The sequence below is a fragment of the Ambystoma mexicanum genome, chromosome 12, assembly GCF_040938575.1.
Source record: "Ambystoma mexicanum isolate Mex_15411 chromosome 12, UKY_AmexF1_1, whole genome shotgun sequence".
In the NCBI taxonomy this organism is placed as follows: domain Eukaryota; kingdom Metazoa; phylum Chordata; class Amphibia; order Caudata; family Ambystomatidae; genus Ambystoma; species Ambystoma mexicanum.
Window position 1 is genome coordinate 92,020,088 of NC_090936.1, and position 27,366 is coordinate 92,047,453.

Below are 27,366 nucleotides of genomic sequence, written 5' to 3' on the forward strand. Positions count from 1 at the left end.
AGAAGGAAGATATTTAGGCAGCCAGAGCTGAAGGTATTGAGGACCCAGGCCCCAGAAGGCCTTGTGGACAATGCTGAGGAGTATGAACGTAATCCTCGCAGCCACTGGGAGCCAGTGCAGAGATTTCAGTCCTGGAGGGATCCGATCCCTGTGCTTGAGGCCAAGGACAAGTCTCGCAGTCCTTTTCTGGATAAGTTGCAGAGGGTGGAGAGTAGAGGCAGGCAGATTTAGAAAGAGGCTGTTGCAATAGTCCAGCCTAGACAGTACCAGAGCTCTGGAGACAGTGAGCTTCTGGGCGAAGGATAGGAAAGGAATACCACCTCTGATGAGGTGCAGCTGGTAGTGGGCGTTCTTAGAAACATCAGAGATGTGAGGAGAGAAGGAGAGTGTGGAGTCGAAGATGACCCTGAGGTTTTTAGCCTCAATGGTGGGCGCAGGAAGAGGGCCAAGAGAGGCCAGCCAGAGAGTGACAGGAAAGGAGGGAGCAGGAGTGCCGATGAAGAGAATTTCAGTCTTACTGGCATTAAGGCAGAGATCATTGGCAACACACCACTCCTGGATGGCGGACAGTCAGAGATGAGAGAGGGAGAACAGGTGGCTAAGGGTAGCCTGAAAATGAGCTGAGTGTCATCCGCATAGCACTGGAAGTTGGGGCAGAGCGTGGCGATGCAGTGGGTAAGGAGTGCCAGGTATTGGTTAAACAGCCAGGGAGAGAAGTTAGACCCCTGGGGTACACCGCAGGTAGAGATAGAGATAGAGGAGAGGGAGGACCCAAGTTGAACCTGGGAGGGTCGATCAGAGAGGAAAGAAGTCAGCCACGCCAGGGCCTGACCAGTGATACCCAGGTTATCACAGAGACGATTGAGCAGGATGGCATGGTTGACCATATCAAAGGCAGAAGAGAGATCAAGAAGATCAGGACACAGGTGGTGTTGGAGTCAAGGTTGGAGAGCAGGTCTTCACTGATGTTCAGGAGAGCAGTTTCTGTGCTTCTGGCAGCTCTGAAGCCAGACTGATGGCCATGGAGGCAACCAACAGATTCAGTGTGAAGATTAAGCTGGGAGATAGCTAGCTTTTCCAGGAGTTTAACCAGGAAAGGAGTGATGGAGATTGGGCGATGGTTGGCTGGGAAGGAGGGGCCGGCTGAGGGTTTCTTGAGAAGAGGGTGCACAAGAGAGTGCTTCAGGGGGGAAGGGAAGGCTCCAGTGGCAAAGGAGTGGTTGCAGAAGTTAGCCAGGGCAGGAGCAAGGGTGTCAATGTGGTCCTTGATGGTTTTAGAAGAACAGGTGGAACCTGTTTTGACGAGACATTCATAGATCGGACATATCTAGAAACCTCATCAGGGGAGAACAGAGGAAAGGCAGAGAAAGAGGGAGGAGGGGTGACCGCAGGGGGGGGCGGAGGTAGAGGGGAAGAGTAGAGGGAGGAGGAGCAGAGGAAGAGAGGGCGGAAAGGATGTTGTGGGTTTTAGAGATGAAATGCGAAGCCAGGGCTGTGCAGAAGGCCTGGGAGGGGACAGGAGAGGTAGAGACTTCAGCAGGATTGGCCAGCTCCTTGCAGATTTTAAAGAGTTCGGCTGAGTTGTTAGATGCAGCAGAGACGCAGGCTTGGATGTGGGCTCTCTTCTTAGTGCGGATAGAGAGCCTGTATTTCCTTTGGAGCAGGCGGCAGACCAGTTTGTCAGAGGGTGCACAAGAAGCTGGCCATTTCCTCTCAGCCACCCTGAACTTGCGTTTAAGGGTGACGAGGTCAGTCATACCAGGAGTTGTACTTGTCTTTGGGCTTCAAGTGGATTCTCATGACGGGGCAAAGAACATCAAGAGTTTCAGAGATAGAAGAGTGGAGCATGGAGAGGGCTGTGTCAGGATGTGAGTCAGCCCGAGGTGGAGGAGTGGGAGAGAAATAGGCGGCGAAAGCCTCAACTGACACACACTCCATGGGTCGGATGACCGAGAAGGTAGGTGGCAGTGCTGGAGTTGGCTTGGCCTGAGTGGTAGAGGGAGAGATGGGAGGAAAGGAGAAAGTGATCACTCTAGGAGAGAGGAGTGGTCAGAGGGATGGGGAGTGGGAGGTCTGAGGAGATCAGAACATCCAGAGTGGGCCCTGCAGAGTGAGTCAGGCCAGAGGGGAGAATAGAAAGAAAAAGAGAGTAGCAGAGGTCAGGAAGCATCCAGGTGGATGTTGAAGTCCCCAAGGAGGAGGAGTTGCGTGAGGCCAGGAAGGAGGAGGAGAGGTCCACCCACTCAGACAGGAAGGAGGTCGTCTGTCCAGGTGGCCGATAGATAGTAGCCATGGTAAGAGAGTGGCCAGGAGAGAGAGAAAGCCTGCAAGCAAGGCATTCGAAAGAGGAGTAGGCCTGCATAGGAATGACAGAGGCAGGAATCCCCTGCGGGAAGATCAAGGCTACTCCCCCTCCGGAACAGTTGGATCTGGGCATGGAGAGGATCTTGAAGCCGTCAGGGAGGAGAGTGTCAAAGCTTGTGAGAGAGCTGGCCGTGAACCGTGAGACCGAGGACATCGTATTTTTAGATACAGTTTTAGTAGATACATAGGGAATAACTTCTCCTTCTGCTTTACATTACTTTTCCCTTATGCTGTTTCCGATTCATTAGATTAGTCTCAATAAGATCAGAAAAATACCCATTTATACATACATTACTTCTACCTAAATTATCTAATTTCGATGGCACTTGACATTGAGCAGCTTTATTTTTCAAACAGCCATATTTTCCTTCAGACGTTCCTATGATACAATTTTGAATTTCTTGTGAATATAATGTTGTCAGGGGATTTGTATTTACCAGAATTCTCAAAACCTGAATGAATAGTTATGAATCCTTTTTCTGAATTACCTAATGTGTTTTCCATGAACATCAGTCATGAAACCGGGATTGATCGTATTGCTTTCATTATGGAAGTGACTGCAGAAAAAGCAATTGGCAAAAGATGTTTGTAGCTGCTAGAACTGGTTCTTCCGATATATTAGGTATCTCAGTTTCCACATTATCAAGAACTTTCTTTGGGGCAAGCAAGAAGAACATTTCATTAAGGAAGTGTCCGATATTAAAAAGTTTGGGTGCTCAAGTGATGGTCTAGATTCTTACTTGCATCGGGCAAAGAATTCCCCTTTGGAATTTGAGGCCATTCCACAGGTGCTACTAAGTAAACTGACATATCTAAATGTTGGCATTGTGTAAGGCTAAAAAACATTCTGACTCTGTAATGTTGCCAAAGTGGACAGGGATGTACTGGACACAGTGAGAACAACGTCGCTATGGAGACGATGTAGGGAGGAAGGTGGCCACGGTTAGGCGGGTCAACGGATGGCTCCTCCATTCCAATGTATTAGATGAATGAAAAGCAGGCCTACACCATGAGCAAAGTTTGGTCGAACAAGCAATAAACTGGACGAATCATACATTTGACCTTTCAATTTCAATATTTTTACTTGCACATAGAAAGTCTAGCACTTTAAAAACAAGAACCAGTTTAGGACAACGATTATATGTTGCTCTGTCTCACCAGCGGTGCCCTAGCTTGCACTCACAACCGTATCCTAGATTGCACTCACAGTTCTTTGCTAGATTGCACTCACAGCCGTACTTCAGAGTCAGAGCTGTTTTTCCAGGGTGTATTTGTTTGATCGTGAAGAAGGCAGAGCTAGTTGTGCAACCTGCCGAATGTATGACCCTTTAAGTTAGCAACGTATGTGTCGGAAAGGCCCTATAGGTGTATTGGTTTACTGTATGACATACGCAGACCCTGGTTTAAAAGGTCCCCATAGAGAAGTTTTAGTTTCCCACTGTTAGTATACAGCTAGGGCTTCATTGTGCGGCCTGTTGGTTAATTTTGCCACTTGAAGTTTTTATGTGGCTATTGTTTTGTGTGTAAAATTGTAGTTTGTCCAAACATTTTTTTTATTTCATTATGATGATATGTGTGCGTGATTATGTTTAAATTGAACAACATTTTTGACTAATGCTGTAATGTTTAATGAGCTGTACCTCAGTGTGCTCCTCTTTTCTGTATAGGGTCCGCCATAATGTTTGGATGTTTGAAGAGACTTCAGGGTGATCAAGTTGATATCTTTGCTGCTATCTGTGGGGTGTGGCTAGAGGCCATGTAAAGAGGACATGCTCTCCGCGAGCTCCTGACGATCCGACTACTGATATGCAGCAAACAAATGCTTATTAAGATTAAAATATCCAGAAAATAGAGGAACAGCAGCTGGAAGTGCCAGCGAAGCTCCGCACTGCGTGGCATTGCTTACAAGGACTGAATACAGGTCAATCTACCGGGCAGAAGAAAGGCCACGGCGAAGGTCGGGAAGATGGCGACTGAGACCTAAAGGACAGCGGATAAACTGGTGAAGTTGCAGAACGCTCGTGAGAGGGGGTTGCAGCTGCGCCGGCAGAGAGGACGCCACAGTACTCTGACTTTTGAGACTGCTAGAAGATACATTGCAGCTGAAGACGCGACGGAACCTCGTTGCCAGAGGAAGGAAGGTCCAGAACACTGCGCAAATTGGGAAGAAAGAGAGCCTGGCGGCCAATGGAGTGAAGCTTCTGAATCACCAAAATAACGTGACCAAAGGGGCCAGGGCATAGTGCCAAGCAAATGAGTATGGATCCAAAATAACCGGTGGACGTGAACGCGGGCCCTGAAGACATTTGCTGCTGGCAGACGCGAGGGGCGACCAGCTGAGTCACTCTGCGGGCTGCAGCGAAGCTACGTTGGAGGACCCCCTGCCATAGAACAGCAGGCGAGAGAAGCCGACGGCGAGTCGGAAGAGCGGGGGACAGAGGAGAATCAGGCTGGGCACCATATTAGCGGTAAGGAGTCAGGGGGCATGGCGGGGGGGGGGGGGCCTGAATGGACTTCACTAATCATCTGGCTAGGAAGCAGGCCCCGCCCACCACTCTCAGCACCCTGGCGTACGGCCGCGCTGGATATAAATCAGCACAACAATAAGGACGCCCATGTCTAAACTGCCCCCCCTGCCCCCCGAAACGAGTCAGACGTTAGCAAAACCCCCTCCTGGGGGGGCACAAGGGCGATAACAGCCCTCATTACTTCGCACAAGCGGAAAGGGCAGCGGGCAACACATCAGTGCTATGCCAGCACACATAGCAGAGCCCCGGAGGGGACAGCACCAGCCAACGCGGCAAACTCTCGCCCTTCTCAACAAGTGTTTGCCTGGTGGGGGTCGGACGAATCGCTCACACCAAGTGAGCATGGCCTTGGAGGTGGAGCGCCACGAAGTGGCTAGTGAGCAGATGGAACAACGGAAGACCCTGGGGTGTCACGGTTCGATCTGAAGGACATAGCAATGGCAACTAGGGACTGGAACAACACCACAATGAAGGCGAAGCACATGACGTGGTGATCACAACATAGCCACGCTTGTGCACGAGGAGACCACGGAGACAACGCAACGCTGCGGCCGCGAGAGGTCCAGGAGATGCCACATTAACACCATCCCAGCAGCATTTTCGGGGCTTCTGTAATATACACAGCTGGCCAGGGAGAAGACGCATTTGCGGCCACAGGAGTAGACCCGAAACCTGAAGGTCCGATAGGAGCTGTTAGTAGTGGTGTAGCAGGCTACCAGGTCGCTAGCCCCAGGCCTCCACACTGGTCTTGACACTGGGCTACCACTCAATTTAAGGAGATCATACACTGGGCTGTGCCTGTAAACACTTGCTCCACCATGGCACAACCATCACACGCGTTTGCGGTTTGCAGCGCACATCCGATGTACTAGGGGGCAGAGGACAAGCAGAGGAGGCCCAGGACACTCAAGCACTGCACACCTTTACGCACATGGGAATTGCCTTCTGGAGAGCATATGTTGTGTATGAACCCCACTAACTAAGATACAGCATTGCTGGCGCTGGTGGGAGGCGAGGGCCACAAAGAAGCACTGGTTCTTACCAGGCGCTGTGCTGGAAGACCATTTACAGAAGACCCCTGGTGCAGGAAACCACCCCCTTGAACAATTGAGACCCAGAAGCCCCACTGGCTCAGCAAGCAAGATGACAACCAAGGGCAGCAAAGCCAAGAATAAGGAGATCACATTGGAAACCTTCACACCAGGTCCAGCACTCCGACAAGAGAAAGACAACGGGGACAAAGTGAAACACCAGACATCGCCCCCTGGGAACATGGCGGATCCTGGGAACCAACAGATTCTGCAGGCCTTTGCAGTGCTTCAAGCAACATTGGAGAACAAGATAGACGCTGTCGCTATTGATGTGGCATTGCTACATCAAGAGGCCCGAGCCATAGCAGAATGTACAGACAAGCTGGAAGAACAAGGTAAAGAAAACACCAAGGTCAAAGTGCAGACAAGAAAGGATATAGACATCCTCATGCAGAAACTGAAGTTATTGGAAGACAGAGCAGAGGAAGCGGAAGGTCGAGCATGCAGAAACAACATCTGAATTGTGGGCCTGCCAGAGGGAATGGAAGGATCGGACTCCACTAACTATGTGCAAAAGACATTGATACAGGAAATCAGAGTGCAAGAACTCATGCAAGGGTTTACGATTGAAAGAGCACATCGTTCCCTCGATAGAAGGCCACCACCGGGTGCTCCACCCAGACCAATGATAGCCAAGGTGTTGAATTATAAAGACCGAGAAAAAATCCTGGCCTTCTCCAGATCCAGAGGAACGACACAAAGGGAATCGGCGAAGATCGAAGTGTACCCTGACTATACCTTCCAGGTCCAAAAGAGGTGGGCAATATTTATCTCCACGAAGGCTAGGCTAAGGAAAACCAGTCTAAAGTACATGCTAATATATCCAGCGAAATATCAGGTGATCTATAAAAGCAAAGCCCTATTTTTCGAGTTGGCAGCAGAGGTGCAAGAATGGATGGACAACGCACAGATACTGGAAGAAGAGGAGGAGAGTCAGCTGGCCTGACGAATGTGGAAGTCACTGTGCGGACTGAAACAGCAGATCTGACACTGTAACAGTGATAATGCTGAGTAGTGATATGCCCAGGCTACACAATGGGAAAGCTTTATTAATGGTATGGTAGCTACATGATCCGATAGAGGAATAGCAGGAGCAATATGGCGAAGTCACGGATACCTGGTAGAGGGAACGCTAATGCAGACCTACTAGCCCCTTGAGGAGTAGTTTTCGGGCCACTATATAGAGCCCGTCCGTAGGGCACCAGGAGACTGGTCTATGGACCGGGTCAAATGGAGCGGAAACGGGCAAATCCTAGCAGGGGTAGCTCCGCTGGACAAGTTATGTGTAAGTTTGGTTTGTAGTTGGGGGGAGGTGGGAAGGATAAGGGTGGGAGCCCTGACACACTCTGGAATATACTATGCACAAGGATTTATAAGGACTATACTAGATTCATTGCTCACATGATACCTTGGGTCTCGAGACATAATGGCTGAAACTGTTAAAATCATGACATGGAATGTCAGAGGATTAAATAGTTATGTTAAACGCTGGAGAATAAGTATGTATATTAAGAAGAATAGAGTTGGGATTGCACTATTGCAAGAGACACACCTAGATGCACAGAAACAACAGAACCTGGCAAGGGCATGGGGAGGTGTATTTGTGGGTTCCACATACTTAATTTATGCAAGAGGGGTCTTGATTTGGATAAACCATGCCATCCCATTTAAAGTCCTTACTACTAAAATTGATAATGAGGGTAGAAATTTGCATCGTGAACACACATGCACCAAATCACAACGCCATAGTCTTCTTCCGGTCGCTGTATGCAAGGCTAGGCCCTTATAGGGATGGGGACTTTAATTGTACTACAGACCCTACTAAGAATCGATCAGATACCAAGCATAAAAGACCTACCCCCCCAGCCAAAGTGTTAGCCTCACTGCTGCAGCATTTCCAGCTTAAAGACTTGTGGAGAGAACAACATGTGGATGGTAGAGAATGCTCATTACTCAGTCCCACATAGAGTTCATGCAAGAATAGATTACTTGTCACCGGGGATGAACATGGGCTGGCATTCTCTGAGGTGAGATATTTGGCAAGGGTCCTGTCAAACCATTCCCCACTCTCTGTGATTTAGACAGTGTTTGCTCCAAGACCACCTATACCCACATGGAGATTATTAAGCGAAACGTTGCTAGACATTGCATTTTGCGAACATATAAGGAAAAGTACTACAGATTTTATAACGACAAACGAGGGGAGTGTACAAAAAGTGGGCACAGCTTGGGAGGCATGTAAAGTAGTTATCGGGAGAAATGATGGCGGCCTACAGAGGAGTCCAAAAGTCTACAGTGAATACCCTTAAGGGTATCGAGGATAAATTACAAGTATTGGAGAAGAAGGCAAGAGCAGACACAGAACATATTAAAGAGGAGATCAAGCTGAGGCAGGCATGCCTAGTACAGTGGGACAGGCTAGGGTAGTTCAACCAAGCGAGATACTTAGAAAGTAGCCATGTGCAGGGTGACAAACCCGGCAGAATGCTTGCTTGGCTATACAAACGAGAAGACACCAGGTCCCCGATATGTATCACCCACACCTCAGACCAAAGTGAGGTAAACACGCAAGCGGGCATAAACTCAGTCTTCACCGAGTACCATGAGACATTAACGAAACACCCTTAACTGGTTACGATCCAACGACCACTATGACTAAACGACTGCACCAGCACAGAACCAGCGACCGCTTGTTCCTTTGTACCAGTTCCTTATTGTATTTTATTCTGACTCTGTTATTGTATGTATGTACTCTACCTTCACCTGTCTTTACTTTGTAACCAAGCTATAAGTATCCATGTTTTCTGTGCGCCCAGTTACCTAAGGATTCAGTGCGCCTTACAAATTAATAAACAAACAAACAAACAAACAAAAAAACAAACAAACATATGCCGACCCCCAGTCAGCGACCAAAAGCAACATACTGGACGTCTTAGACACAATAGAGCTGCCACGGCTGGAGGCACAACAGTTAGATATACTAGAGGAGCCCATTACCCCAGAGGAGGTCCTGGTTACAATCAGAAAGTTGCCCTCTGGTAATGCCCCAGGCTCAGAGGGACCAACAGGGGAGTTTTACAAGGCTTATGCGGACACCCTGGCGCCACTTCTCACCACAGTGTTCAACGAGGCTTATGAAGCGGGGATTCTCCCAGACACCATGAGAGAAGCAGTGATAATCCCACTATTGAAACCAAATAAAGAGCACGGACTGCGGATCATACAGACCACTGTCCATGTTAAACCAAGATAGCAAGATCCTAACCGCGCTGCTAGCAAACAGACTCAGGAAGGTGATCCCCCTGTTGATCCACTGGGATCAAACAGGATATGTGCCGGGCAGGAACATGGCAGAAAACCTGCGCTGACTGCATCATGTCATCTATAGCACAAAGGACAGAGAGGCACAATGTGCCATAGTATCACTAGACGTAACTAAGGCATTTGACTCTATCCAATGGAACTGGCTGTAAATCACCATGGTCAAAATGGGAATAGGGCCAAAATACATGAAGTGGGTCAGGCTAATATACACGGTACCGATGGCCAGTGTCAGAACTGTTATACATACTGAGATGGGTGGCAGCTGAACAGAGGTAAGAGGCAGGGCTGCCCCTTGTCTCCAATGCTATATATTATTACTGCTGAACCTATAGCCGCATACCTGAGATAGGAATATAGTGACGCAGGAATTGAAATAAATGTAGTACAACATTTAGTGTCCATCTACGCCTATGACATGTTATTGTATCTGTGTAAACCGGAGACCAACTTGCCATACGTGCTGGAGGTGCTTGATGGGTTCAGTGCACTGACTGGGATCCAAATAAATAAAAACAAGTCATGCCTCTTTCCATTGGCCATGACGTTGACGAAAGAGAAGAAGGACTTGCCAGCCTTGCCCCTGCCGTGGTGCACCGACTCCTTCAAATACCTGGGGTTGAATATACACCACAACCCCAAATCAGCACACGCCTTAAACACAGCACGAGCTAAAGAAGGGTTGGAGAAATTGATGGAGTTCTGGGGTAGGCTGCCCCTGTCCATGGCAGGGAGGGCTGCATCATTGAAAACGGCAGCACTGCCAAGACTTATGCACTGCTTTAGCAACATCCCGTTTAATATCGCGCGGCAATTCTTCAGAGACCTAGAGAAGCTATGCAGACGTTTGCTATGGCAGGTGCGAGGCACAGAGTGGCACTAAATGTATTACAGAGGCCCTATGAGCAAGGGGGATGGAAAATACCGAACTTTAAGTTGTACCTCTTGGCGTGCCGGTTGCGACATGTCGTACAATGAATGGCAGATGAGACCACAACAGAAACGAATCTCCTTCAGCCAGCTATAAAAAACACATACCTCAGGGATCTGATTTGGACCCCCAAAGGAGAGAAAATGGATCACCCATATCTAGTGAGACTGGGAATGCAAATTTAAAGAGAACCTGTAAAATTATGGGACTGGTAGATTCGATCTCGCCACAGACCCCTATAGCGGCAACAATGGCAGACATGCCAGGGAATGGTGAAGGGTGCGGACCAAATGGGAGCCTTGCAATATCGCCACGATAGGGAATATACGCAATGAGAAAGCTTTGTTGACTTTTGCTGAACTACAGGAGATGAAAGGCATACACACAGGGCAATTTCGATTGCATAGTGCAGTGCTGAAAGTAGTGAAAGGGAGGTGGCCTTGTATCAATGACGAGGTGATAGGAAGTGATGAAATAGAGAACTTTCTCAGTGTAACAGAGGGTGGGTGTACACAACATTTCAAGAATCTATGAAGTACTGATAGGGAGAAACTCGAGAGTTGAGTTAAAGTGTAAAGGGGAGATGGGAAATTGAATTGGGCAAAAGATTTGAAGATAATGATTGGGGCGCCATAGTATTATACCATAAAAAGGTCTCCAGAAATGCCAGACTGCAACTGATGCAACTCTATATCACACACAGAGCATACCTTACGCGAGCGGCAATTGCAAAATTCAAGGGCGCAGGTAAACAAGAATGCCCTAAATGCAGGGAAGAGGAAGCAGTAATGACACATATGTTCTGTGGATGCCCGGCAATACATGGGTTTTGGTTAAGTGTGGCGCTTAAGGCGGCCCAAGGCGGCATAGGTTTGGATATACAAGCTCCAGAGGCATGCATGCTTGGTAGATACAGGAGGTGTTCGAAGAACAAACCATTGAACAAACTTAAAGATCTAATGTATATACTAGCCAAACGATGTATAGCTATGAGTTGGAAGGATGCAAACAACCGAGTGTGGCCAGATGGTGGGATGACTTAAAGAAACGGTTGGTCGCCGAAACTGGTGTGTGGGAAAAGGCGCTAATGAAACAGAAACAAGATCTGGGCATGGACATACAACAGTGGATTGCCTTGACAGTGACCCTGTTTAACCGTGACATAGGCGAAGTCGCTGTACTAGAAGATGCACATGAAGCAAATTGTGAGCCAATGTATACAACAAATAATGCAGAAGTATGCATAGGCAGGGTGGGAGGGGAGTTGGGAAGTTCATAGGGAATGATCCTCATGCTAATGTAATGTGACATATCATGTAATTATGTTGTTTTGTTGCTGTTTGTTATAAAATTATAAAAATCATTACAAATATTTTTTTTAAATCATTACTGCTATCTTTGATCAATAGTTGAAATTTAGCCCCACAGTCTAATGAATGTTACATATTTTGAATTGATTGATATTGTTTTGTAAATGATTCCTGGTGGGACAATTGTTTCTTGTATTTTCTGTTTTTCCCCAGTCCCACTTAGAGTTGGGGTTAGCCCTCATGTACGATACTTTCCTTATTTCAACCTGTTCTATAAGGAATCATTTAATCATGTTAACGTATAGAGCTGGCACAGCAACTTATACCGAGGAAGAATGTGGCCAAAGACCCCAGGTGCTCAGGAAACTGTGCATTCTGCAGCCCCCCCCGATCTCCCATGCATGGGCCATTGTTAGAGTTGATCCCTGCATAAGCCAATAACTGGCCCGCCCTCTAGGAGCCAGTCAAACTGACCAACGCAGAAAGTATGTTTCCTATGTTTCCACAATGTTTGCGGTGCATGCATACCGCGGTAGACTAATACCAGAATAGCCGTCTGTGAGGCACACTGGGAATACACCAGGAAACACATCCGTAGGTTACCTTGCAAGCGACAAATCCAAGTCCCTAGTCATCAGCATGCGAAGGCCTTCCTCATTGAAGAAGAGGTTGTTTCCACTTGAAAGGATACCACACTTCCGCGAGGGCTTCCCACCGCTCACCAACAGGAACCTGTCCGACTCGAGCTGGCCTGAATAGACAGAATATGGTTTTTCTTAATTATCTTCAGATATTGCTCAATTTTCAACATCAGCATTTCTCAACAAAATAATTTTGACTGTGCCATCTCTAATGATAACTTCCGCCCAATTGGTAAGTAGTAGCAGATTACTTTATACTGCAACGCACACCGGAAATCCTGCTAACAAAAGAAGTAGGGCTGGGTGTGAGAACCATTAGGTTAATTTAATTGTCAACACTCCCCATTGTCAACTTTTATTGCAACTATTTTTGTATAAAGAAATGATATTCAAACAAATGGACACACATTCCGTTCAAGTAAGAAGGTTGAACAAATCACTTAAAATATTGAGCTTATTTCTCTTATTGAAGCAGGTTTACATTTTGGGTACATTTAAAGAATCATGTTTCCATTTTTTGTAGGTTAGAGGCGCCAAACCTAGACAATTTTAGGTTTACAGAAATCCGGGTCCCTTAACGTTTACATACATTATAAAGCATCTTGATGTCACCCTCTGGCCGGCCTCTCTTGGCCCTCCTCCTTCTCCCACCTGTGAGGCAAAAAACCTCTGGGTCATCTTCGCACTTTCCTTCTCTCCTCACATCCCTGACGTCAATAAGAAGTCACACTACCAGCTGCGCCTCCTCAGAGGTATTCTTCCTTTCCTCTCCTTCCCCCAGAAGTTCACTGTCTCCAGAGCTCTCGTTCTCTCCAGGCTAGACTACTGCAACAGCCTCTTTCTAAATCTGCCTGCCTCTACTCTCCGCTCTCTGCAACTCACCCAAAATAGGACTGCAAGACTTGTCCTTGGCCTCATGCACTGGGATCATATCTCTCCAGCTCTGAAATCTCTCCATTGGCTCCCAGTGATCGCAAGGATTAAATTCAAAACCATCTGCACTGTCCACAAGGCTTTCTGGAGCCTGGGTCCAAAATACCTTCAGCTATCCCTCCGCAAATATCTCCTTCGTCCCTCTACCTCTAACTCCCTCAGGGTCAGTCGTTTTTCAAAGAAACGAGCAGGGGGTAGATCTCTGTCTTCGGCTGGGGCCTCCCTCTGCAAAAGCCTCCCTGCCACTCTAAAACTTGAGGAGAACCATCTCTGGTTCCAGAAGCACCTCAAGACCTTCCTCTTTGCTTCTGCCTTCGCTCCCCCTCTCCCCTGCTGATCTGCTCTCTCTCTGCACTGTGTACCTGGCCACCCTCTGCTCCCTGGGCCCAGGTACCTTCTCACCCTGCCTCCCTCCAGCACTGCCTCCTGGCCACCCCTTGCACTGAGGACTGTACCTGTACCCTTCCCATGCACTTGCATGTTCTCACTGGGCCTATTAAGATCGTTGTTGTGGGGCCTAGTAAGATCGTTGTTGTGTTTCTCCCTTGTTCCCCTCCCTTGCCTTGTCGCGCTCTGAAACATTTGTGTACAAGCGCGATACAAATAAAATAGCATATCATATCATATCATTTGCTATCAGGATCTCAAGCAATTTGCGACATAGTGCATTAGGTGGCTTACACCATGAGTGTTATACCCGGGAGAACAGGGCCCCAAGTCATGGGGAACACAACGCCTGGAGTAGCCTTCTCCCGCCTACGGCGCTACACACAGATCCTTGTGACATGACTTGGCAATAGGTGTCTGTCACCATGATTGGAGGCAATTACTGAAAACTGTGGTCAGCCTTTGTTTCTCCTCACATACACCATTGGGTTTCACTATCTATAATCAGAATGATGGGACAGTCTCTCAAATGTATTGCCCACAACTGAAGAAAGAGCAAACTAAGGATTTGATAAGCAGGTGCCGAAAGCGTGTCCTAGGTATCAGGCACCACCCAGTAAGTAGGAGCAACGTCTAAGGAATGAGGAGCTAGCACATACTGTGCTGCTAGTGTAAGTTCCATATGAGAAGCATATTATAGCTCTTTGGCCACTGTGCTTTAAATGGGCCTTAAAGCTCTTATAAACATATTTTTAAACACACAGCGTTAATGTCAGGTAGGTATGGCACCAGTTGGCCTGGGGAGTCAAACGTAGATCTTGGTAGCTGTTAGTTTGGCAATAACCAGGCTCCTGTAGACTACACGCAGGAGCTAAATAGCTCCCAGCTCCTGGCAATTTCCAACCCTGACATGGCAAGGTATTGGTGAGAGAGCACATTTATACACAACACATAGGTTTAAAAAAGAAATTTACCTTCAAAATCATCCTTGAGGAAGTCTGGATTCTTGGTGCTCACCCGACAGGTGGGCCCCGAGTACCTCGGGTCACACAAGCACTTGGTCCCATTGATGCAGCTTCCATGCCCGCTGCACATGTCTTCACACTGGAGGCCGATGTACACGTTATCAATGGCCCAGGTCACGGGCTGGGATCCGCTGGTATAAAAGCCCTGGTACCATCTGAACCTTGCAGAGCTGGCAAAGACATTTTTTGAACATTTTGAAAACCAACTGTTTGTATAAATAAATAACAGGTTCATGGGGCAGTCAGCTTTCTCAATTTTGAAAAGTGTTAGGATCTTGACAGGCAGGGTCATGCCATACATCATAAATGCACTTCCTTACTTATCCACACATGCATGCCATGCAGATGTTCTCATATTGTAAATCATCAATCCGTACAAAATGACCATATGTTTAAGGAGAAAAACAAGAGTAAAACATCAAGCATCTATCACCTGACTGCAGATCTAGAATTCAAGCCGCTGCAAAGCTAATTTAATAAGAAAAGCGGATATTTGGCTCAGAGTTTGAAGCAAAATGTATGTGGTCCTCCTCTATGACGGAACTGAGATGGGTATATTCATAATCAAGCATACTGTACAAAATGTTGCATGCTCCTTAAACACCCTCATAAATGAGACAACCATATGCCAAGGCTCATACTGCATTGGGGCATTGCAGAATACCCAGTCTAGGGACAGACTTAGTCCACATATGCACATAAACCCAAATCATGCTCCTTGCCCTTTGGACGAATATCCAAATGTAGGTTGAAGATGGTTTGTGTTTGTTGGTATAGTATAACACTCCAAAGTGTCACGTCCCTCTAGTGTACTCTAAATACTCTCTAAATAGTCTAACCTTCTAATCAGCGATAGTATAGCACCGATTTACTGTTTCCTTGTTGGGCAGCACTTTGTTTCTTCACAGCTATGTTTACGCTGTATTAGAACCCAGCACACACACACACACACACACACATATGTTCACTGTTTAATTTCATCATCTTAATGTATACATATTGTATACTCTGCGGTTCAGAAAACTGTCCAGATTTGTGGTCTAGGTCTTAAATCAAAGTGCTCACATGTATACAGCTTCATGCCTAAGAAATGTGAAGGTACATAATCCTCAACCAGTTCCAAAGTTATTGGACACATTTTCCAAATAAGCCCACTTCATTTGTTCACAATCTGGTCAATTGTATTCCTTGAAAGGATCAAGGTTTGACATCACTCATGAACCAACGGAGATCAGTCCACATGTGAGAAATTCAGAAACCACATTTTCCTTTGTGATTAAAGCAGCATGACCACAACATTGTGCATTCTCTTGAGTTTTCTTTGTTTGGAGGCATACAGGAATGGGATACTTTCAATTTATTGACTACTTCTGAAGTATGTTAATGCTAACCCCCTTACATTCTGCACCATCAGCAGTGCCCATCACTGCGTTCCATACTTCTTGATTTCCTAGTGGCAGTTCTCTGTAATGGACGGGAGGGAAATGGCCAACATATCTTGGAGGCCTCTAAGAGGGAACAAGGGGGTCAAATGTAGCCAGGCCTTCTAAGTATATTTATGTTCCCGTATCCCCTACAAACATCTTTTTTATTTGCAGATGCTTCCAAGTTCTTTGTTTCCATTTCTTTCAGACTTTGACCAATGGAACCATTTTGCTCTCTCATTCGGTTTTGCTTGAACCTTCTGTTGGGGGAATTGACGTATGAGGAGAAAGAGGAGTTTGGATCGACGCCAAGAGCTTTTCTGTCCTTTCAAGGAGCCAATGCAAATATGTCCTCTCTTTCTATGTCATCCACAGCTTTAGCAGCCTACTCTTTGCTCATCTCCCGTTAGATTTCCTCCTGGCCCCTTAAGTGTATTTGCATTTTACTGAGGAAATGGTATTACGAGCAAACAAACGTAGTGACTCATACAGCATCGAGGACAGTCCTTTGAGTGGATGGTTTACAATGAAAGAGTGATCAGTGTATAATGAACAAGGTGATGCTAGAAGAATATGTAAGGAAGGTATGCTATCAACAGTAAGACTGACACAAGTTACCACAGTTCAAGGGTGTTTATTGCCCTTCAACAAGGGTATGATACAAACCTATCTATCCCTAAATCTACAGATGGGAGCAAACTACGACCATCAAATAATACAAATACAGTCCTAGTGGTGTCTCGTCAACTTAAAAGAGCCTATACTAAAAAGAACTATGGCCAATCCTTACCTCTAATTACAAATAGTGTGGGGGTAATGATTATGAAAAACAAAGAAGTGTTCACAAAATGATATGTCAGGATGTTCGGGCCGTTGGCCTCCCTTCGCCACGTTTTCAGCACGGGACAAGGCGTTCACCTCGAGCATAGCACAATCTCTGGCTTCTTCGGCACGAGGATACAGTTCAATTACTAGCATCATGGCCTTCTCTGCCCAAGTCTCTTTCCTTCATCAAAGTCTCTTGATTCAGAGTCGCTGATGAACCAAAACAAATGAAAAGTTCTTGTGCTCTTACAAGTACTCAATTCCGTTGATTCACTCTTCACACTCGATCCCCCTCAGCCATGCTCAGATCACTTTTGTACAATGGTCGTTACTTTGGATCCCCTCTTCTGGGCTCAGATCCGCTTTTATAATGTTCAGAGAATATTCTCTCTCGGGTGAACATGATTCACCCCGGACCCACTCAGCCGGGCTCAGATCCTTCCTCTTACACAATTAGTCTCCCTCAGTCGGGTTCGTACCTGTTTCAGTTAGTGTGCACAGGGTTTAGCTTGACCCATTTGCAGGACCACTTCGATTTCACAATTCCTTTTTACATTTGCCACCTCGCAGTTGGATACCTAACAGAGACCTTCGAATGAGACCCATGTGGCACCGTACCACTCTGTTTACGGCATCTGTCTTGGCTTCAAAGGTTCAGTCACTCATCTGCTGTTTAATTATATTCGCATCGCTCATCACATACGCTTTGCACACTGTTCTCTTCAGATTTCTCCACACAATGTTGCTGCTTGCAACCTTGGTTTTAACACAGACTGGTCTGGTATTAGTCTTGCCGACTCACCGGCTGTGCTGACTTTACTGGGGCTGCTTTGTTGTGGGAGCCAGGGACAGTACCACAGCTGCAAATGCTCCTACCCGCCTTGACTATCGACGCAGGAGAGCCTCAGGTACCTCTGACACACCATGCATGTTTCTTCAGCTTTAATTACATACAGGTCTTATGTTTCTTATTCATGAAGGATCCTGGAAGTAACTGTCTTTCTCTGAAAAGGTCAAGGGCACTTCCCTCCTTGCAAATCTCTCCGGTCTTGCAGTCTTTCTCCTCGTATTAAACACTGCCATCTTGGAAAAGCTGCTTCCTCGTGTTTTAGCCTTGCACAGAAGGTGCTATCGTGCTCTGCCTTTTATCCGTATGGGGAAGTGTGATGGAAGTCAGGTGTGTGTAATGATCATTAATTGCCTGACTCTGCCTGACCATTGTGTTGGGACATGTCAGGTTTACGGCTCAGGTGTTAGTCCATTTTCTCTCACAGTGAGCTGTCCGTGAGAAAGTGTTTGTGTCGGAAAAGGGGGCGGGGGCAGAGTTCATAAATATCCAGGTAGGATGAGGAAAAGGTGTTACAGGGAAGGGGATACGACGTCTTGACATACGGTGTCCCACTTCCACTTCCCGAAGACCCTTCATCCAGGTGATCCTCCGGCACTGGTCCAGCCCCAGGAACTGAATCCAAAAGCGATGGCTGTGTCCTGGCCACATGGAAGATAGATCTCCGGGGACTAGTGGGTGAGACACCTTCAGGTTTCTCACAAATAGCATAACAAACTGGGGATGAACAAGACTTACAAGGAAACAGAGCCAAATACCTACAGAGGATATCATCGTTGCCTCTCTTGCACCCAAATACTATACTGTGTACTCATTTCATATTCTCCAAATCTGCTTGAAAAAACACAAACCAAATTTTATAAACACTGGGCTTCATTTTCGGCATGTTGCTGTCAACCTCGTAACACCATTTCCATTGCCTGATATCCCAATACGGCTGGGATATTACAGTTGGCGACAGACCGGGATGTCAGGCGTCAGAAAAGTTAAGTCCCCATTCCTGTGGAGTCCCACTGGACTACATGGGAATGGGGACACTGAAGCACTGGCACCGTTGCTAATGGTGCCGTTGCTTCAGTGAAGACAATTCTGGTAGGGGTCAGAATCTCCAGGTCAGACCTGCAGGGAGATCAGTGGCCTCTAGTGGCATTGTCGGAGTATGGCGGTCCGGAAACGGTGACGGTATGTTGCTACCGGCACCCTTGTTTCCGGACCGCTATGCTCGTAATGAGGCCCACTGTACATTATTTCTTTGTTTCTGCATTGTAGAACTATGAACTGCCCAACGCGACCAACTTGGTATCTGTTTTGAGAGGTAGGCTAGTTCTCAGTGGGGTATCACAGTCCTCTATAAGGTAGGATTTACAGGGTCATGAATAAAATTGCAACATGGATGGACTTCAGGACTGTTCAATCACCACTGCCATATCCTATCTCAACAACGACATGTACCGTTTAGCCCATCAGTTCCAGTAGAAGAGAGGGCTCTAGTGGACAGTTACATATCAGCAAGATCCATTCAGCTTCCCCCTCCGATTTGTGCAGGGGGATCCACGACATCTGTGTCCAAAGAAGGACCACCTTTATCACTAAGGCCCATTGCCTCTGGAGTTATAACAATACCTTCCTGATGAGCGGAAATGGAGGGAATGCAAACGGTAACCATGTTGGCCTGATGATTGCATTGCATCTATGCTCTTGGCACTGGGGTCTGGGCTGCTGACATGAAACCTTGGTGCTTTCACATTGTCCATTTACTGCTGATCAATGATTCTTGAGCAGATACCCACGCAAAATGTATGTAAAATGTGGATTGGTATCTGATCAAGAATCTTCGATCTGTTGTAATTGGACATACACTTCGTCTCTGGGGTGTTCACGCAGCTCTCATAAGAACAATTAGAGTGCGGTCCACTAATCGTTAATTTATCAATTACTTGCACATTGTTCCTCATGGCAAAAAGATCTAGTATCATTGTTACAAAACAATGATATATTTTGGCAAAAGCATCCTCTGATAGTGATTTGAGTGCATGAGTCACTCTGCTCAAGTGACCTGTACCCCTGTTGTCCATTACTGGGACGCGGACCACTAATGGGGATTACATATGCTTTTCTGCCATGGACTGCAATGGCATTCAGGGTTGAGGGTATGTACCAGGCCCATTGACATAAGCCATGGCCACTATTTTGCTTGTTCATATTCTCACAGGACCTCCCTGAATCTGGTGTGCAAAGAACAGGGCTATGAAAACTGCAGCCTGTTCCTTCCAATCGGAGGATCACTGCTTGCCATGTTAACAGGGTTGCCCGTATCTGTGTCAGCCGGCACAGAAGGTGATAGAACTGATCCCTCTTCATGCTTTCACCTAGTATCTATCATTGCAATGCATCTTTCATTTGTTTCATCACTGGACGATCTTGTCCAGGGATTGCAATACTGGGATCCAGGGTCAAAGAGCATCTGATAGTAATGGCTGCTGATGGAGGCATGGCAAGGGGGGCAGGCAGAATAATACAAAAATGTCACCCCCAAAATCGCAACCCTTTAATTACCGCATTTTTGCGCTGTAATAAAATGCTCACCCCCACTACAAAGACTAATGGGAGCAGAGGTTGTGGGGGTGTCCCCCGCTGCCTTTTGTCGGTGTAGTGGGTGTCAGAGGTTGCAGGGATGTCCCCCGCTTCAATTAGATGGGAGCAGGTGCAATAAAAAAACAAAGAACAAAAAATGAAAGAAAAAGGGACCCTGCAACGTCAGTTTAGACCCACGTTAATGGGCGAGAACTCACGCTGCAGGGTCAGAGAGACAGCGGCACACTTTGCGTTGTGCCGCCAAAAAGGTAAGTGGGTAGGGGGGAGGCGGCTGCAGGGGATGCAGGCACAGTGATCTATGTTATCGACACACTGCGCCCTAATGAGGGTCAGAAATGTAATTGTTGACATTATGGGCAGCATTGCGATCACATAGATTTGGGCAGGCCACCATATCTCCATGTGTTCTTAACCCCATCTTTTGCTGTGGCTTCTGGCTTGGATGTCAGCTGTCTCAGATGTGACTGCACCAGTGCCACTCTAGTTGATTGCCTAATCCAAACTTTGTCTGAAAATGTGCACCTATAAACTGGAGATCTTGCCATGGTGCCACAATGGATATTTCAGAATTCAGGTGCAGACCGAATATGGTCAGTGTGTTTACCCAGTCCAGGTATCCTCCTCCAACTTCATTGTGATACATGTGATAAAGTATCCCTTTTGCAAGGATTAGCCCAACTATCCACAGAGTCATAGCAATCATGACTATCATCCTGTCCCGCCTACACTACGCTAACTCCCTTTACATGGGCACCCCTGCATATCAACTCAGAACGCTCCAACATGTCCAAATCACTGTAGCTAGGCTTCTCCTAACCCTTGGCCCTAGAGAGCACATCACACCCGTGTTCCGTGTTCTCCATTGGCTCCCTGAAGGGCGACGGTCCACTTTCAAAGCCATGTGTATCGTCCACCATGCCCTGCACAAGACAGGCCCAGAATATCTTCAACACAAGCTCACCTGTTACCATCCCAATAGATACCTGCAATCAGGCACTGCATTCCTCGTGGTCAATCCTCCATTCAAATCAACAAGAATAGGGGGATCCTCCTCCGTCCAAGCTTGCAGAATCTGGAACGCAATTCGCCTTAGCATCCACCGCTTAGAGGATCACCTTGCCTTCAGGAAGGCTCTCAAGACCTTGCAACCTCTCCCACTGAATCCTGACAAATCCATGCTGCACTCCAGGTTATTTAACCCCATGGGAGATAGGCTGAGGAAGCAATGAAACGCTCATGGAATGTACTGAGCGACAGAGAGAATATACTCCAGCAGACCACAGGACAGAATCCGCGCCACGTCTACGAAACCAAGAACCCAACCAGGAAACACGGGTGTGTGTCGCATCCTATGTCAATGGAAGATAGCCACAGGCATGGCAACCCACCCACACTCATGCATCCGCTATCATACACTATTTGAAGATACAACTCCTCAGACATTAAAACGCAGCTATGTCCCACAAAAAAGATTTGGTCTAGCTGGACACATTATCAGTCTCCTGCACTCATATATTCCCGACAACCTCACAGCACTGATCCACAAACCAGCTCGACATAGGTCGCTAGCAGGGACTTGGCCACTCCTACCTACCTTCGTATTGGCTAAAATGCACACACACACTCTAAACTCCTCTGATGGATCTCCCATACCTTGGATTTTGGTCCCCTGAGGGCGTTCACCTACAGAGGTTTGAGGCCATACCAATGGAAAAAGGCACTATACAAATGACTAATTACATTACATTGGTGCTATTTATGCCAAATAGGCGTCCTTGCAAATGAGAAAGCTAATTCGAGTATGCGGACCATAGGAAGTGTGATGTTCCTTCCAGGATGGGATGCCAAGGTATGTGTCCTTCATTTCCACTGAACATAGGGGTACTCTTTGACGGGTGGAGTAACATAATACATTATTTTATGTTTGATGGTTTGCCGAGACTGAAAGCTATAACGTCTGACATGCTCTTCCCTGCGTAAACCATGTCCATTTTAGTGTTTAGGGTGTTTATTGCTCTTGGTTTCATGTAAATGTTTGTTTTAATGTTTTTTTCCTTTAACTCTGGCTAAAACATTGGCTGGCCAATCTTTGGTTATGCAATACAATTGACTGCCCTTTGCTGATCAGCGTGATGACTTGTTGAGGAAACTGCATCTTGAACCTGGTTGCATGCAGAACATGATTCATCCTATCCAAATATTTCATGGGTCGTGGGAGGGATCAGAAATGTGAGGCGGACACAAAAGTACAGTTTTCTCAGAATTTGCCATTTTATTAAACAATAAAGGGTGCGATAACGAAAAGGTCCCTACCTGGCAAATTAAACTAAAGAAGAATGACCTAGTGTCCAAAAGTCTCTGACCCTCACACTAATACAAACAACAAAATAATTTAAAGGAATATTTTATTCTTCAATTCAACACCTCAGTGCAAAAGTTCAATCAAACATGTAAGTTTTAAAGAGCACTCCTTGTGAGCCGAGTTGTGTTCCCTTCCCCTGGCTCAATGCAGGAACCCTATAAGAATAGTTCTGATTCAACAAAGTTCCCTTTTATACAACAAAAAGTTGCTTTTCTCCCAATATGACTTTTCCTTTAGTAAAGTAAATGTCTCTTCAGGAACACTTGTTTCCAAAAACAAAGTACTTGTTATTCTTCCTACTTTCCTTTTGCTTGAGGCAACTGTCTTTCTGCAACAATCTCCTTCCAAATATCTTCCCCAATATCCTTTTTAGCAAGACAAATGCCTTTCTCTCCAAACAGCAGTTTATGACCTCAGAAAAAAGTGTTCTCTTCAAGACAGAGTAATTATTAACATATCACACTTCTTCCAACTGAAGACTTATGTCAGGATATCAAAACAACTTATTGCAAAGCAACAGTTTGTAAAGAAATGATTATTGAGGTAATACGTTCTTATTGCCTCTCCTTTTTGCCTCCAATATAATGTTTCACATTATCTTCTTTCCTGGTCCACTCGCCTGCCAGGACTAACCACTACAGATCCCTTTCCCGGTTTATTAGCCTGCCAGGATAAAAACTCCCACTTCTACAACTGTTCACAGTAGCACTATATGTTCTCCAGTCTCTCCAAACCGGCATCACATGAAAGTAGAGCTGAACAATGTTTTTTTATAGTCTCTTAGCTATTGGCAATATGGGCTATATACTTCCTCCATTGATATCCCAACAAAGAGGACTTGAACCCTTGATGCTTATTTGTGGCTTCTGTACTGCCTCTTGGCTATGGGTAATGCGGGTTTAGGTTTTCCCAATTTGGTGTTCAACAAAAGAGGAATTACCTCCTTGTTTTTCATATATAACCTTTTGGCTGTGGGTAATGCGCGTTGTAGGTTTCCCCTAATTGGTGTCCCATAAAAGAGAAATGACACCCTTGTTTCTCAGATGCTGCTTCTGTATAGCTTCTTGGCTGTTGGCAATGTGGGTTATAGGTTTCCTCTAGTTGGTTTCCCATACAAGAGGAATTCTGCCCGGCTCGACATAATGTTACTTTCTTGGTTCGGTATTCACATGATCTCTTACATATTGTTACATGGTCTCTTTGGAGCGGCCAAGGTCACCTACGTGTTTAGGGCAACTCACCGGATTGACTCAGTATCTCCTCTTCTTCGTTACCAGAGAAGACGGACCTCTTGTGGTCTGACTGTGCTCCTGACAGCATCTGCTTTTCTTCAGTGGAGTGTTTGTTCTGCTTCTGAAGCCTCTGTGCTTCACTGCTTCATATTGCACTTAAGAATAATGCCAGCCTCAATTGGAGAGCGTCTCCCCTTCAGACGGCTTTCCTCTTCTGGTGCTGCTTCCCGCTGCAAACACTCTGCATGGTTCTAGGGCCTCCCAATTTGCAGCAGATGGGCTTGTTTCTGCTCGCACAATGATCTACGCCCTCCTGTCTGCTTCAGCTTTGCTGTTCCCACCTTCTTCTCTCACCTGCATTTCATTTCTCCATTTTAATATTCTGCTCAGGTGTTTTCCTGTGCAGCAACTAGACTGCTCATCCAGATTGGTTGCACTTTGGATCCTTACTACCTCTGAGCCCCTCTTCTTCATCCCAGTACCACGGGCATTCTGGACTTTGAAGTCCTTGGTGGTATTAACTCTTTCGTACTTATTCCATTCAGATTGTTTTAAAAACTGAGAGTTGACAGATTTATGAAATGGAAAAAAGATTTGTGTTCTATCCTTTGGATTACGACTTCTATCTGAGATAGTTTCATGAAAATGAGAGGGTGCTGTGTTTAAGGCTTGATCTCCCAAAGGGTACAAAGGGTACATATAAGTCTGATTACAAGACTTCTCACAACGTCTTCTCTGGATAGTTTCAGGAGACAGAATTGAACAATGACAACATGACATCAAGTATCTGGGAATTAGAAGATATTCATCCTCAGTAGAGGTTGAATACTGCATCCCTCCCAAAAGGTCTCACAACTTCTTCCTGACAGCCATTTCCTCCCATGTGACCCCCCCTTGGCTACACCACCCCCAGGTTTAGCATCAGGTAGTGGCTTCCTTTCCCTTTCTACAGAGGAGGACATCTTAGGCTGGGGGCCAGTGATGACTCCACCGGTCTGATTCTTACCACCCAACAAGATTCCCGCTGAGAATAGAAAGGTGAGCATACTCCTACAGGATGTGCATAAATTAATCGAATTCAAAATGTCAGCGGAAGAAAAAAACAAAAGTTATTTGAATGAAAATGACTTGTTTTTTCTCCCGCTGACATTTCTGGCAACCCCCTCCACCCCACGCATGCCCCTTACTTACCTGTTGGCGGCACACCTGGTTGTGTGCTGCCGACTCCATCCCTCTGCAAAGCCAGCTCCCTTTACTTACTTGCATGGGAACCGGCTCCTCAGGGTCCTTAAAAAACAAAATATATATTTTTAACTTTATTGTTCGGGAAGCAGGGGACAACCCAGCAACCCTGATGCCATTGTAATGAACAAGGGTGCAGGGAGCACCCCAGCTCCTCCTGTTCACTACAATGGTACATTATGGTAGATTTGTTCGAAATTATCGGTTGTATGAAATTTTCATACAGCCAAAATACAAACAAATCTACCATTCTTTTTTTCCCCCCGATTATTTACATGTATTCCCTCCTACAGGGTATTTTTCCCCCCGCTCACATGGCATAGTCACGATCTGCTAGACAGCTTTGAGGAAGATGGGTGTAAAGACATGTTCTACTTTGACATCTGGAAAGGGAGCTACCGTGATCTGGGTTTTCCAGATGCCTTCAAAGGGTGGTGAAATTAACACATTGTTCAAAACCTGATGTCTGTGGGCCTCATTACGGCTTTGGCGGTAGCCTTGCCCTTAATAAGGGCATGTCTGCCACCAAAACTGTGTCCGGGTTCCCTGAATGGGGAATTACTGGGCCATTCCGAGTTTGGAGGGCCTGGTAATTCCTCCCTCCGGGAACCCGGGCCTGGACCTTCCCCATTCCCATTGGAGCCCCCATAGGGCTCAATGGGAATGGGCGTGGGAGCTAACAACGGGCCGATTACGACCGGCCCATTGTTAGCTCCCTGGTCCCCTCGCGGGACCCGGTAAGGACGTCTGTTAAAACCAGACGTCCACATCGCGTCCCGTGAGGGGACTTCGTAATATTGCGGAATGGGATTAACTACTCCGCCACCATTAGCGGCACCCGTTAACCCATTCCGCAATTGTCGTAATGAGGCCCGGTGTCTTTTATTGAAAACTCTGCAGCTTTGACACTGTTTGCAAACTCTTTTCGTAGATCACATAATTGTTCTTCAATTACATTTGTACCCATGAATGGTAGTTTCATGAGGCTGGACCTTAGTGAGCCCTACATTTTTTAATCCATGGTTCACAGGTTTCTTCTAAGGACACTGAGGCACCACAAGATAACATCGACACCCTTGTGTTGTTGAACATGAGATCCATTTTACTTGCCGTTGTATAATCTGCAGCACATGTGAGTCGCCACAACCTTCATCTAGGTCCTGGTATATGGTGTTCAGGTCATTTTGGCTGAATTGGTAGTGTTAGAGACATAGGCGGCTGATCTAAAAGCCAACCTTGGTCCAGTAAATGATTTTTAAACTACAATCTTTAGTCATTGGGGTTTTGTAAGGGTCACACTCTTCTTCGATACTGACGTATAATCAATTAGGTCCCACAACATTGGGATGACTCACACTGATATCATCAAAAAGAACTTCTGATACTTGTAGGTCATACATGCATATGAACTATTGAGGGACGGAGCCCTTCTTCAATTTTGCCCATTCCCTCAGAATCACATCTTCAATATCTACCAGCAGCCAGGTGACTTTGGTACATATGTACCTATGATGGAATCTTGATGTAGATGAAGCTTCTAGAGAAGAACTCGAGATGCTCCCTTAAGTGCTGTATAATGTGACTAATCATGCCTTTAGACTTCTATCTGCCCCCATCTCATCAACAGCCTCTCGCTCCTCATATGAGTAGAAGGACAGAAAGGATGATGAAGAGGAAGGGCCCTCCTCCTAGGGCACTTTTTCTTATGAGCCAACACCTAAGCAACCTGCTTCGTCTGAGATCTTGAAATCGTAAGAGACCCTCCATGTGATCTTGTCTGGCTCCTGGATCAGTGCCTTATATCTTTAGGTTTTGGGACTTTTCACCCTCTTAGTACCATCCATGATCATACAGCAGCACTGAACTCACAGAAGAAATGGAGAAAATAATGCCAGCAGCAGCAAATAACAAAGTTACAGCCAAAGGTGTGGGCCTTATAGACCTAAGCCTCATTTAGTAGTGGAGGAGTCACTGCATCCTAGGGTGCTTCCGGCTCCTCCTCTTCCTTTGTGATGTGGATGGAAGAAATGGTCCCAATCTGTGGACCTTGCCTCACCCATATGATCCTGTGACAAACATCCCTGCAATTAAGCCATCTTTGCAGTGCTTTTCGTGTGTGCCCCCTGGCTCTGGCAGAAGCTGAGGGACACTTCTGCACGGTCACACACCTGCCGATGTAGCAGTGGAGGCCAACATGACTCCATTTCCACTCTAGCAGCCCTGCTGCCCCGGGAGCATGTCAGTTTGCCACTTGGTAGCAGCCCCTTTCTTAAAACAGTGATCCTGCCACATGACATTTCTTAAGAGG

The 27,366-nt window shown here is 46.4% G+C and overlaps 1 protein-coding gene across 2 annotated transcripts in view; it reads right to left on the minus strand.

Moving 5' to 3' along the window:
* RELN (reelin) overlaps positions 1-27,366 on the minus strand; it is a 2,335,047-nt gene that overhangs the window by 228,403 nt on the left and 2,079,278 nt on the right. For both annotated transcript variants that reach the window (XM_069628072.1, XM_069628071.1), the window contains exons 42-43: positions 14,481-14,701; positions 12,149-12,296 (exon numbers count right to left, since the gene is read on the minus strand). In XM_069628072.1, coding sequence (XP_069484173.1) covers positions 12,149-12,296; positions 14,481-14,701 — 369 coding nt within the window. The remainder of the gene's footprint in view (positions 1-12,148; positions 12,297-14,480; positions 14,702-27,366) is intronic.